The 15,054-nt window shown below is 31.9% G+C and overlaps 1 protein-coding gene across 4 annotated transcripts in view; it reads left to right on the top strand.

Moving 5' to 3' along the window:
• Positions 1 to 15,054, top strand: part of LOC129959518 (plexin-A2-like) — a 667,102-nt gene that overhangs the window by 620,871 nt on the left and 31,177 nt on the right. For all 4 annotated transcript variants that reach the window (XM_056072386.1, XM_056072387.1, XM_056072388.1 and 1 more), the window contains one exon: positions 11,072 to 11,200. In XM_056072386.1, the coding sequence (XP_055928361.1) occupies positions 11,072 to 11,200 (129 nt within the window). The remainder of the gene's footprint in view (positions 1 to 11,071; positions 11,201 to 15,054) is intronic.

Genomic DNA, 15,054 nt, shown 5'->3' with positions numbered 1-15,054 from the left:
AATGTCCCAGGAAAGAAATACTAGAAAAAGGGAGCAGAGAGATGGGAGAAATCCCGCCTGACACAAAATAACGGGAGAAAAAGTAAGAAAGAAAACTTCGGCAAGAAGATGGAAGGTAGGTAGGAAGTAAAATGTTCTTTTTCTCGGCTGCCATGCGCATTGAAGGGTTGGAAGCAATTTTGAGGGATTTAATTATGGGATGAAAAAAATATATCGTCCCAGAGATAAGAAGGCTATTTAAATGTTTCTTTTCTTTTTCTTTGGTCAATATTCTGTGGATTTATCTTTATCTACCCATTCTCATTTGCGTTTTTCGAAATTCTGAATCTGGGCAGTTTCGTCGAAATATGTAACTGCGCGCCTCACCTGGCTCTAGGGAGCTAATTTATTTTCGGATATGTTATTTTGGTCGAGAATGTACCGCTTTTCTTTCCTTCTTCCGAATATTCATTGATTTCAAGAAATAAAGGCTTTGAGGGATGTACCTCCCCCCCAATTCAAAAAATATGAATATTAAGAAATAAAACATTGAACTTTTTTCTTCTTTTCTAGTTTCTTTTACTTTTAAGAGTGTTTCATGTTTTATTTTTTCGTATTTATTTGTTGGTTCTTAAAAAAAGTATAACGTACTTTAATAAATGCTACTTAACACTACGAGTGTTTGAATAGTAATCCATTGCGAAAAAGGTGAGACCGAATTTAATTTGGTTTCTTGAATTGTTAAAAATACTTTACGCTGGCAGAAAGCATGTTTTGTAGGAATGGCCTTTTATAAAAAGTATTTTGATATGCCATCGCAAGATGTTCATTTTAAAAAGCTTTGCTTTATTGAATATAATTTGAAAATTCAAGAATTTTCAAATTTCGAAGTATCCTAAGCTTTTTTAAGAAAATAATTTTAATAAGAAATTTTATCTATTTAATCCGCTACCTACGTATCCCTCTATTTCAACGAACTAATGTGTTTATCTTTCACTATTATAGCAATGAATCATAATATATTAGTGTAGCTTTGCATATAAATAACGATTTGAAGATTTTGCATTTGTAAGCTTGGTATTTTTTTTAAAGTCAGATAAACTTTCAACAGAAACTTTTCCAGTTTTTGTTAATAGAGGAATAGGATGGGGGGGGGGGGGAAATACAATTTGTGTTTAAAAATTGTATTGAATTTGGCAATTTTGCTGCTGAAAAGTGGCATGTTTTGTGTTTGTTTCTGATACCAGTGCCTATTACTTTTGAGCGATTTTATTCCATAGAGGGGTAATATGCAATGAGTTAGATGAGCATTTTGGCACAGTTATTTGTTAGGCAAGTTTTCTTATTGCTTTCTATTCCAATGTTGATTTCGATTTTATTTTTGAGCTGTACTAATTTGTTTTATTTAGAAAACTGCTTAAAATTTATGTATAGTGCTTGATCAAAACTAAGCATCTCTTCCCCCATCTGTCTCATGCCATCCGTATTTTGGCGAAATAAAAATAGATTGGAGCATGCGCAAATGCGTGAAGGGTTTCCGTATCTGTAAACAGACAATAAATAATCTCTTTGCCTTCTACTATCGTCGGACAAGTTTTCGATCTCTAAAAATTTCATTTCGTATACCATCTAACCAATCACCTTACCTCAACAAATAACTGCAAATCTTTCAAAATCCCCTTAAGACTTCCAAAATCACTATTTCATTTAAAAATCGGTTATCTTAAAATACCATTTTATCAGTTTTTCTTAGAATGAAAGAATTTAGATCATCCCAAATGTGATTTTAGCGCAGGTTTCTTCTGTTCTATTCCAACAAGCAGAGAAGTAGACTTAATAGGACGGCGCTTCGGATCTCGTTTTAGGGCGGTTGCGTGATCATTTCACCTAAAAGTTGAAATCATTAGGAGGAAATAAGGCGGCAGGGAAGACGAACATTCTGCTCTTTCAGAGATTGAGATCGATTTTCGCAGGTACTTTGCTGCACGAAAGGAAGACTGAACTAGACGAATTCCGATGACCAAACACAAAGGGAAAGCATAAGAAAAAGAACACTTGCTTGTCATTTCTCTTCTTGCAGGAAAATTTAGGAAATAGATGTACCCATTTGGTATTAGAAGAACTCAATGAAAATGAAACAAAAACCATTAGAAAATGTCTGTTGTAAACTTGTAATTGTTCTAAAGTTGTTTTTAAAACTTATTTGCAAAATTTTTTTAAAAAGTTTTCTGGTTTGTTCAGTTAGTTTTACTTTGTGTACACTCATAGTAGAACACATAGTTGTCATTTTTCTTCATGAAATAATTTTTTTAAAAAAGATGAGCCCGTTCAGTATTTAAACACTCACTGAGAATGAAACAAAAATCATTGTAATTGTTGCAAAGTTGTAATTAGAATTCTTTTGTCGGAAATTTTTTTATACTTAATAACTAATTAGTTTTATTTTGCCCCACTATAGGAATATCACTTCCTTTGTTTTGATTTTATTCTATTGAAGCTCTTGTTACTCAGTAAATATAGATTAATGCTTGAGCAAAAAAGAATATGCTCTTAATTTATAAACCTGAAATGATAAATATGATTTTCTTTTTAAAACTTTTCCACTGAAATACGGGAAACTGCCCAAATGCTAAAAAAAACTTTCATTGATCTCACATAATCGTTTTATATCTTAATAAATCATTAATTTATACGATCTTTCTCGCACATTTACAAGCATTTCAAAAACTTAATAAAAACTTAAAGACGAGGAAAAATATTTTGTATAGCACATTTTTAATTATTATTATCAATGTGATTCTCATTTAATTTTTAATGGTTCACACACACACACACACACACACACACACACACACACACACAAAAAAAAAAAAAAAAAAAATTGGAAAACAACTGTTTCAAACAACTTTCATTTGAAACCTATTGTCCAAAACGAATGAATAAAATGAAAAAAGTGCGATCCGAAACGAGAATGAATCGTGACATAGAATTTCGAGAAAGCTTCCTTTATATTTTGATTGCCCTAGAAAAGGAAATAAGATACCATGTTCGAAGGGAAGAATCAAAAACTGATTCTATAATTGAAACAGTTGGAAACGTGTTATGAAACGACAACCTGATTGACAGATGAAATATGTGAAACACGATTCAAGACAAAATGAGACGTCAGGCAGGAAAGAACTCGCCGAACTTTCTTTTATTCATTTTTTTAATTGTGTGGAGAGAGATATCAAGCGCTCGTTGAAAATAAAAAAAAAATAAGGAATAAAGAAAGGAAAAATATATCTATAAAGAAAGCCGTTGTCGATTTCACCGTGCATTGCATAGGCTTGCAATGAAGCCCACTGTACACAGGCAAGGAGCTGATTGCGCTTCTATAATGGCTGAAAACTTCGCGATTGAATTAGATGTTCCTAGAGAATACCAATTCAATTTCTAGGCGCTTTTCCTCTCCCGCTATGCCTACCTCCCTACAGTTTCCCAAAACTGAGCGTGAGAAAAATTCCTAATATTGTTTGCGGTCGCTTGTCGTTAGGAATCCGTTATCAATAATGTTATTTATATTTATAAAAATCTTGAACAAAATGCAAATGAAGTTATGGCAGCGTCTGAAATTTCTTGGATCTCTCTTTTCATTTTATTATCAAGATGGTCATTTGCGATGCCCTAAAATATGGCTGTTATCCAATCTGAACAAAATGAATTGACAGTTGGGACATCTAATTGAAAAACCGCCGTCTTTTTTCTTTCCCATTATCAGTTCCACAGCGGGCAGGCAATCATGATTCTTCTGATCATAGTACCGCCATCTGTTGAGGCCCTTGCAAACTATTAGAAATAATGACAGATGCATAGTTTTCGTTTGAATATTCAGATTTACTTTCATTTAAAATTTATTTTAATACTTCTTAGTTCCTCTAGAACCTGAAAAAAAGTGTATTGTTTTGAATTCATATTATTTTCATATATAACGAGCAATTAGTAGAATTTTTTCACTTCAAATATCCCAAATGAAAATTAATTTCAACACTAAACAAACTATTCATTTTGTGTGTTAATAGAAATAGTAACAGGTAGTGTCAGTACAGCCCTATTTTACATAACATTTATTCATGAACTGTAGAGAATATTAAGGAAAATAAAAAGTCATAGTGCTGATGAATTGCATCCGTTTATTAAAATAGGAAAATAAATAGGGTAATGAAACTGGTATTAGAATACAAAAGCTTTCATGATGAATTATTTCTGTTACATTATTTCATTGTAGACAGACAGTAACCTATAAATATAATTAATCTGAAAGGGTGTATACTTTAAAATCCTTTGTGTATATTTATTATATTGTTATTAGATAAATTTTTTTCTGTCTTTAATAGGAGTGTACGTGAGAACATAACATTACTTGATGCTACCTCTTAACATAAATTTATTCAAAATGAAGTTTATAAGATATTAAACATAGCACCACTATAAAACATTATTTTTATTTCTTATATTTAGAGGGGGTATTTTCATTCAACCTTTAAAAACTAACGTGTTTAGTTAATTTGTGCTTTGTAATATTTAATTTATTGAATTAACTCCTTAAGCAACTTTCTTCTTTCGGTGTGGTTTACAGTCCTAAATAAAGTTTTTTTTTTTTTTTTTTTTTTTTTTACTACCTTACACTTAAATGAACCGGATGTCTTCTGTTTTGGAGTTTTACCTATTTAAATGTATTCGGTGTATTAAGTTTCTTTAAAAATGCACATTGTATCCCAACATTTAAGAAATATATATATTTTAAATATTAAGAAAATATTTTTATAGAAAGAAAAAAAAAACATTTTGATCAGCATCTTTAATTTTTTTTTTTTTTTAGAAATTTTTTTTTTAATTTTTTACTACTTTTTTTCAAATATGAATATTTTTGCTTCGAATTACATTTGTAGATTCACCAAAATATATTACACAAAACTGTGAATGGGTTTGAAGATATACCTAATATTAAAACTGATATGAAAAATTAGAAAATTTAGTATTACACATATCATGGATGTGGAAAAAAAAATCGATATGCTTCTGAATATTTATTGCATGTACAAAAATATCATATGCATAATGATAGATAAGTACCAATCAATAAATTTTAAAATCAATTTTAAATCGGACCAAAAAAAAAAACCCTTAGTATTTTTGAAACATGATGGTAATGAAAAACCTAACATGGAGAAAAAGCTCTTTGAAACTCTCATCTGCATATGTATTTCATTTGCTTTAATGAAATACATATGCAAATATCACTTCTTAATAAAAATCTAAATAACTTTTGAACTATTAAAAGTACAATTTTGAACTTTTGACACAATGAGAAGTTTAAGAGCTATGAAATGATCTAATAAAATGAAAATTGATATTTTGAACAGTTTTTGAGTAATGTACGCCTTTAATGTTATTTGTCACAAATAATTGCTTTCTACAAGAATTATTTCCCTGTATTGTGTCAAAAATGGTTTGAATAATGGAATAACTATAAATAGGTCGTAAAATTTTCGTCTTAAAGCTACTTAACTTTTCTATCAGATTGCATCCGAAACCAAATGCCATTGGACTCTTTTTCCAACATTTTCAGTCAACCTTCTTGGAAACAGAATTATTCTTTATCCATTCCCTAATCCAATTAGGATTTGGGTTTCCTTCATCTGCATAACCGAAGGCGCTATCATCAGTAAAATAAATCTTTAATTTACTGCAGAAAGGGACGGTTTATCTCTTCTTGAAGACTTCTACTTAAATATTCGATTTTCTGCTTGCTACAAGCTTTTGGAAGTCCTACGGGAACTATCGGATACGGTTGATTTTGGACTCAGTTTCGCTTCTTTCGCATTCTGCTATGCATTCAAAATCTTTGGTGGGATGTTCAAATAGATACATACGCTCTACTATCTGATACTTTTGCCCCTGCGTGGTCGGAATGTACAGTTCTGGAATTTGCAGTGAAATGTGGTCTTCTGGGCTTTTTCTGAGAATTTTTTTTCACCGTCTCCAGTAAAGCAGACAAGTTCCTTTTCTTTCTTTTTTTTTATCTCATCATCCGTTCTGCATGCTTATTGAAATTTTTGAAAGCCGCCTTTATCTAACGGTTTGTTTAAAAAAATTGAGCTCAGGGAGTGAAGTGTATAGTTTGTTTTCTTGTTATCAAAAAATTTGATTCAACGGACATAGTCTATGAGTTTTCCAATTATGTTTCCGTATTTTCTTCTGTTTCAGTTTTGTTGGGCTTTATCAAAAGGATGTATGGGAAATAATAGAGTGGGTAACTTCGACATTCGTCATCTTCAGTATGCCCGGTTTCGTCGCTAAACAGTTAGGCAACTCTTTACTAAAAGTTTCTGACAGTTTAATGGATATTTATTTGAGTTTGATTGCTTATCTTCTTCAAAATGAATGTCGCATCTGAGATATGTCCACAAATCGAAATGCTGCTGAAAAGTAATAGGAATTTCTGGACTAAGTGTTGTTTTTTTTTCCCTTAACAGATTTTTTTTGACAAATCTGATGATTTGTAATAACGATGAAAGCTTGTAAATAGAATTAAAATGTTTTCCACATTTCCGCATATCTCCTAAGATGCACTTGAATTTACTTTATGTAAGATTTTGCTTTGAAGATACATTGTTTGCTTTTTTTTTTTTTTTTTCTGATGTCAGTTTTGATGTATACATATATTATCATACAGAGTTCGGAATCACAAATATGTAGTTGTTAACCACTTATTTGTGAGTATTTGTCTACAGTTACTTGTAGAAAATAAAATTCTAGATAAGTTAATAGCAGACTTTTATTACAATTGTTTGACTTTTCTTGGGACACTAGTTTGTTCAGAAAAAGGGAACAAAAAAAGAAGAAAATAATATTTGCATTGGTGCTATTTTAAGAAGGCATAGAAACTTTTATTTTTAATTAAAAAAAAAAATGAATATCTCAAAAGTAAGGATATCCATTTTATCTAGTTGCTTAATCCCTTAATCATCATACCGAGCGGCATCGAATTATCGCTTATCAGTCTTATAAGGTGAAATTAAATCCTTTAGGGACGCTATAGTTTTATTCAAAACTCACATATGGTCCGCAAACATCACAAGTATACTATGAATTCTTAATTGAATCATTAAGACAGCACACTGCCGAAACGGAAAGTTTCATCTAATTAAATAATGAAAAAGGAGGAAAATAATTAAGGAGTTAATCTTCTAACATATGATAATACGTTTCTTCTTTGACTTTCATATATATATATATATATATATATATATATATATATATACTGCCCCGTCCGTTTCTTTCCCCTGTCCGTCACGACTAAACTGAACGTTAAATAAAATTTAGCTCCTCAATAACTAGTAAATCAAAATGAATGCAGCATTTGTTCTGTATTAAAAAGTATAGTTAAATTTATCTGTTGATAAATGGTCGTAATAGTTCTTAAGGCGTCTATTGTATGATTAAATAGTAAAATAATATCTTCAAAAATTTTCAACATGCTTTTAATTAAAGAAGATTTTGAAATAATTCTATAATTTCTTTTATGGATAGTTACAAGAAGACCAATAATTAGCAAAGTAATTAATAAATATATTTTAGGAAAAGTAATATTATTTAAATTAATATATACCCACTTATATTTTTATTGCAGATTGTTAATAGCTGCTATCCTTTAATGCTTGGCGAAGCTAAAATGTTTTGATTAATTTTCGATTTATTATTCTCTAAGAACTCTTTTGCAGTAGCTCAAAGTTTGCTTAGGAAGCAAACTAACTTTACAAAATTAAATTTACAGAAATTGGGTGCGCAAAGGGCAGTACTTGATCTTCTCCAAAAAGCTATTCATGCTTTCGCTTTCCCTCTACTTCCCCTTCTTTCCCACCCAATCCCTGAGCCAAAACTACTTCAAATCAACGTCCAATGAACTTTTCCCGGAAATTTCTGTTCTGTTTTAATAATCCGCCTATCCCCCCACCCTCCCCCTCATTGCCTTTCTAAGGAGAAGAAGAAGTCTTAATAACGTCCCATCCATTGACAAGATGGCCAAGAAGGGGAGAGGGATGAGCATTCTGTAAGGAAACGGGCGACAAAATAAAAGCATTTCCGTCCCCAGACTCATCGTAATCCCTGAGCCGACACTGCTAATCCCTTTCTAACCCCTCACGATCATCTTTCCAGGCATTGCTATTCTTCACCTCCTTTCTCGCCCTTCAAGTAAGTAGTAATAGCGTTCCCTGCTCAATATACTTGCCGCACCCGCGATATAAGTCTCTCAGCTTGATTTTTTTTTCTCCCTCGAAATGCCTTTGGGGGATAGGAAAGTTAAGGCTTCTCAAATAGAACATATAGGTATATATACAACAAACCCCCTTGCACGAAATATAAAAGAAATCTATCCAAGTCTTTTGCAAAATGTTGAGGTTGGCTTACATTTTTTTTTTTTTTTATTTGAATGGGAAAGTTGAATGTAATCGAAATCGAACCCTCCTCCTATGCTTCTGTCTGTTCTTTGGGCGTATATCCTTAGAGCTATATTTGGTTTCGACAGCTACTGAAATCGGGTAAGGGAGAGAGACTTGAGTATGATATGTATCGTGGAGTGAATGAAATTGATATTATTAACGAATTTCCTTTGCCGACGCTCACACCATTACCATCACAATGCCTTGGGTTCTCGCCAGATGTAACGGGAAATCCAAATTCTCCAGAGGAAATACCTGATAGAAGTTTATATTCAATGGTATACTGCTTCATGCTAAAGCTATTTTCTCCAAATCAGCATGATCTTCCCTTATATTTTCATACTTGACATGTAAGGTTTGAACCTCCTTCCTTTGATATGAACATTCAAATGTGAAAAAGTAAGTTTTAAGGAGTAAGATGATATTTTGATATTCTTTAAGATTAAAAACCAAAAAAGCACCTCATTTTGTACTTTATTTATCAGAATCAACTATACTTTCATTGTCGGTTTTAGGCTAATCATTCTTCAATGATACAGATGTTTTAAGCCGGCGTCCTGGCATAGGAGTCTTCCCCGTGATCTGGGCGTCCTGAGTTCGAGTCCTGGTTTGGGCATGTTTGTTCTTCCGTTGTTCTATATGTGAGATGTATGAATGTACCCTCCTGTGAAAAGGGGTTGTGCAAGCGAATGAGTGATGCGTGAGTAGCAAAGTCGTACTCTTGGCCCTAGTTGGTGCTACTAAAAAGAGAAGAGACGCTCCCCATCTGGCTTAAATCGCTGTCTTCGTAACAGCGGGCTCGTCCGTGGCAAGCGCCATAAGAAACAACAACAACAGATATTTTAAAGTTGAAATATTTTGACTTTAGCAATGATAATTAATTTTAGTGATCGATTAACTATCAAATATGTTCTTCATAGAATATAAATCTTTAGATTATTCCTAAAGTTTGCCATTCTACTGCGATATCTCTTATTAAATCTCTATATAACATGTGGTATTTCGTAACTAATATTTCTACCCTAATAAACAATTTTTTAAAAAAATTATTCCCTTAAATTAAACTGTGTATTCTCGACATCATCATGTCTATATATCTCGGTTCCATGAGATTTATTGTCCTTTTAGTGGAAACGGTTTAATAACTAAATCTGAACACTACGATGAAGCCTAATAAAGAGCATCGCACTCTTAAAACATATTAATGATACCACTTCTCAGCAATATACTCCATTCATATCTAAACACAGTTAACCAGCATATGCTAAGCAGATTGATCTCTGGAGCATCAGCTTCCTTTCTATCCATCTCCGTAGTGAAGAGCATTCATTGAAGAAGACATTGAGCAGTCACTGCTTGATGCTCGGAAGAGAGACCAAGTACTACCTTGGCAAATTTATTGAACAAATAAAGTTTGGCGGGTCATTCCACACAGGAGGGTGCTTGTCCGTCTTGTCAGGCGGAAAACTTCCAGCCGCCAACCCAAGTGAGGCGTCGGTTAATCGGAGTCCAATTTAGAGTGACTGATGAGGAGGATATTACTTCGGCGGGGACACGGAGAAGGAACGGTACCCCACGCATAAATGTGCAATCTATACGCCTTGCCTCTCCACGGACGGTTTGTCACTGAACGCGAACTGACTACTGGACGAGATCTTGACATTCGTCTTGGGAATGGCCATTCACGGGCAGCTGCCGCCCATTGGAAGGAGGCATCAATTAGGGGCTGTTTCATGAGCAAAGCTCCCACCACTACCTATGGGTTTTATGAATAGATCATGAAGGTGAAAGAAAATGGCCGTTACGTGCTTTAGGGACTCCATTTAACGAATCTCGGAAAGATTCAGTATTCTCAATCAACAAGGCTTGCTTTAATTATTATGTTCATCTCATTACTATAAATCATGATGATGATGACTCATCATATTTATCATAAAATAAATTAAGAAATATTCACAACTTTGGAGTAATTCATCGACAATATTTCTTCCAAATTGTATAAAATTATCTAATAGCAAGTGTAGTTTCAGAAAAGAATATTTTGGATCTTTGCGGATGTGTAGTAATACATAAATAGATTCTGTGAAAATTCATAGCACACTAATAAGGAGTCCACGATGATTATTAATCCTCCACTTTGAGATAGACTTTTCTAAGTTTTCTGTAATTATTGATTACTTCAAACTGTTTACTGTAAAAAAGGATGGAAAATCTAATATTGAAAATTAATATATTGAAAATCTGATATCTAAATCTAATAATGGAGATGCATCAAAATCTTGTTCAAATTTTTGATGGCTGCAATATTTCCTCTATACTTCGTATGCAAAAAAAGTGGGGGAAAAAATGTTAGGCTCTAAGTTCTATTATTTCGCTATCTGTCAGCATTAAGGAAAATCTCCAGTATTTATTACCGCTGTATGAATCCCCTAAAAAAAATGAATTTACTGTAGCAACAAAGAAGATTTCAAACTGGAATGGTGATTTTGATCTTTTTTTTTTATTTTAAAATTATCTCATTACAGATAATATTTCATGATTATGTCTTATTGTTATAAATTATATTCTCTTTTATTTCTAAATTGTATATTCTTTCTCTTCAACAGGCGGTTGTTGAATCCGTAACCAGCGCATTTGAATATAGTGATCTTCAAATAGACGAAAGCAAATCTGTCAGTCCGGATATGTTGTTTGACAAAAATAAAGAATTCCTTTATGTGATGACTGAACGAAGGGTAAGATTCTTATTCAATTATAGAATGTCTTGTGTCATTTTAACCTCATTTCTGTATCTGTATTGACGGCAATATTTCACTAGTAAACTAGAACATTTATATGATCCTAATAAATGCATGAGGCGAAATGAAGCTACATTACAAAATTAATAACATGTCCTGCTTCACAAAATCTTACTATCAGCTTCATGTTGTCTGAAAAAGATTTTTGAATAAGCCCATAGAAAACCAAATCCAGAAGTTAATATAAATTAGGAAAAAATCATCACCATTATTTGTATTTCTCATAAGCGCATTATATTTGGATTGAAAATTAATACTAATAGTTAGTAAAATAATGACGATAATTCAATTAAAAATTATCAAGCGATGTAATACAGGTTAAAAAATTCAGCTATTAAGCTTAAAACCAAAGAAAATTACCTAATTTCACTCATTCTTTTGCATATTTGAATTAATATTAAGGTTTTAAAAGGCAATATTTCAAATAAAGATTTTTTTTTTTTTTTTTTTTTTTTTTTTGTAGAAACTCTTATTTTCCTCATGCCAATAAGTTTTCCTGAACAATCAAGGTATAATTATCTAACTGGAATTGTTTTTGCAGCATTTAATTAGGAAAAAAAGCTATTCACTGAGGAATTTTCTCAGGTCCTTTCTTCCAGTAAACCTGAAGGACTTTCAGTGTTAACTAATTGATAACATAGAAAAACCGTCCTTCTCAGCACATGTGTTCGGTTTTCTGGTAATTACTTTCGATTTTAGACCTCCAAAAAATAAGATTACGCCGAGAATTTTGGGCTGCCGAGTGCTTCTCTGCAAGTTAGGATGTGCTGAGCTTTTTTCGCCAGTGAGGCGCTGGCTCCAGTTAGGATGTCTTTTTGCACTTTCTAAGAGGCGAAAGATGTTTGCATTGGTCGTTAGCTTTTCCCAAACAGGATTACGGCCTTCTCGAGCTTAATCTCTTTAGGCATAACGATGATTATGCGAAAAAGCTCAAAGGAAAGAGGGAAGCTCCACAACGAAAAAACGAAAAGAAAAGAAATCGCTAGGAAGACAAAAGAAACTGCAGCATCTCGGGGTGTCTTTTCATCAATAAGATGAAATGCGTTTGCATCACCAAGAAAGAAAGTAAAAAGTTTTTTTTTTCTTTCTTCATTAAAATTTATAATGAAATGACATTTTGAAATATCATTAATAGGGGAGTTATTGAATAACAAATATATAGATTGATTACTAAGACATTCGAAAAATCTCAATGCACTGTCCATCGCCAGTTTATTTAATTACTGCGAACAAATCTTTCATTTTATTACTTGAAATTATTGTAAACTAGAACTTGTGATCCAAAGACCATCCTTTGCATCCAAAAATTAAAAATCAATATTCCCAGGAGATGAATAATATTTACAATTGTCGTTCGCATGATTTTTAATGTGTTTACTTTTTCGTTGGTCTTAATGTTGCTTATATGGAAATCAAAGTTCTTTTAAAAATATTTGTGGGTAGGTTTTCTAGCCATATATGACTAAAACATCATGCCTTAATACGAAGATAAAATTGACAAAATTGTTACCTAAATTTTATTTTTATCTGTTACCTTATTTATTTTTAATTTTCTTAAAAACTGTTTATAGTAATTAGATTAATGCAGTTTCCTAGGAAAGACAGTAAACGCTGTTAAATACTGCTAGCATATTGTAAAAAATAAAGTAGATAGTACTAAATTAGCATGGTAATAAATAAAATAGATCTTGTTTTAAAATAAATCAGCTATTTCATAAGTTAAAAATTATTCCATTGTATTTGTATTTTTCTTTCTTTAAAGAATATTGCTTGAAAAAAAAACGAAATTATTTGAATATCCTGGTTTGATGATTCTGAAATGAACGTTATTACTCTTCCAATTTCGAAATTCGAGATTTTCAAGAAGTAATCATTTATTAGCTCTGTTCGTTTATTTATTTATTTATCTATTTTTGGTAAATAAATATTAACTTCGGAGCTTTCCTTTACAGTAGAGGAATGCTTGAATGTTTATTTTCGCTTCACTTCACTCAATCGGATTTTTCCAGCTAGTTTTGCAATTCATCAAACTCGTATTTCAGAAATGAAACGGTGAATTTAAATGTGGAGGCGGTTTTTATTATTATTATTTTCACCTTCTCTCTCTCTCTCTTTCTTTCTTTCTCACGAAAGTAATTAAAATAAATATTTTTTAAATGTAAAAAAAATCGTCTGCGATTAATGTAATCAAAACTTGAAACGTTTTTAATTACCTCATCAATATCCAATCTGTCAACATTCTATGCCTTTTTTTATAAAAATAATTGCGCATTCCAACGCTACTTATTTATTTTTTCATTATTATTATTATTATTATTACAGGATAAAGGTGTGTGATGATTCAAAAAGCATAAAAAGAACTGTTGCCTTTATAATCGACTGGAAAATCTTCCAAAATATTTCAAATTCATCCCATTTTCTCTTAAGCTCTAGCAGTGAAAAACAAAATTAATTTTTCCTGACGCAACTTACAGAGCATCGTAATTACAAAGATATTTTCTTTTAGTTTCATATTTAATAACGAAGCAGAACACTTTTTCTTTCTTTTCTTGGATGAAAATTTAAAAAGAAGAATAGGGAGGGATCTAACTTTTCATCGATAATGCATTTATTTTAACAGAAAGCTATAGTATTTTCTTTTTCTTTTCCTTCATTTTTTTCTAATTTAGTTTATTATCTGCGCTGAAAAGAAAGATCTTAGACATTTAGTCCAAAATGAAATATAAGTAATGTTTCTCTGAAAAGAACAATTAAATTTATATTTCCTGCACCCAATTAGTATACGCATTAACTGATTCGATAATGGAAAGCATTGCTATACAGGTATTACCGTGCTTTACACATATACATCTTTCGCCTTCGTCAGAAAGTTTTTAATTAGCGTTATTTCAGTTTCAAAGCTAATTTTCATTTTTAATGAAAATTTAGTTTCACTAAGGAAGTTAGAGCCAAAGTGGTGTTTTAAGTCTTTTTGAGACATAAGAATGCATTGGTGCACATTTTGTATTCGGATATTTAATCTTTGAAAAGGAAGTTAGAGCCAAAGTGGTGTGTATAAGTCTTTTTGAGTTATTTAATTGCATTGGTGCACATTTTGTATACGGATATTTAATTTTCAAGATAATTAAATCTGTCTTTTCCAAATAATCTATTTTGAAAGAGGAAATATTAAACAGTTCACTTTTTTATGAATGGAATTCTTATAATTTTTAAGCTTTCAGAAAGCAAGTGGGCCTAGTAACTCTCTCGGATTTATAGTTAGACAATCTCTGTGCCGGGTCCTGAAATCATGATAGAAGATTCATAGCTTTTTGCCATTTGAATTAACTCATGATTCGAACGAGTTACTGCACTACCTATGTGCAATCTATATATAGTGCAGTAACACTACTGTAAGCAAGTTCGAAGTATATTATTATTTGTGGCAAGAACTGCGTAATGCTTATGTAATCGCTTATGTTAGCATCCCCTCCCCAAAATCCCACGTCACACCTACAAGAGGATACTTGCCCCTCGACGCACCAGGTCCATATGCACGATTTTTTCATGAAATTAAGTTCAGAACCTGTAACCGAGACATTATTTCCAGACCACCACAATCCCAAGTTTTAGGTAATAGTACAAAGTTCCATGTACCCTTCCATGCTAATGAATGCCCATAATCAGATGGTAGACTTAGTTTCATTAATGTCTTATTTCAAATTTACATTAAGGCTATTTTAGAATGGACTTTCGCAATTTTAAGCTGCATTACATAACGAAGATCATATCTGAGACAGCATATCTTCCAC

Source organism: Argiope bruennichi, chromosome X1 (assembly GCF_947563725.1).
Source record: "Argiope bruennichi chromosome X1, qqArgBrue1.1, whole genome shotgun sequence".
Classification (NCBI taxonomy): Eukaryota; Metazoa; Arthropoda; class Arachnida; order Araneae; family Araneidae; genus Argiope; species Argiope bruennichi.
Note: the sequence above shows the minus strand (reverse complement) of the source record. Positions and strands in the feature narration are given on the sequence as shown.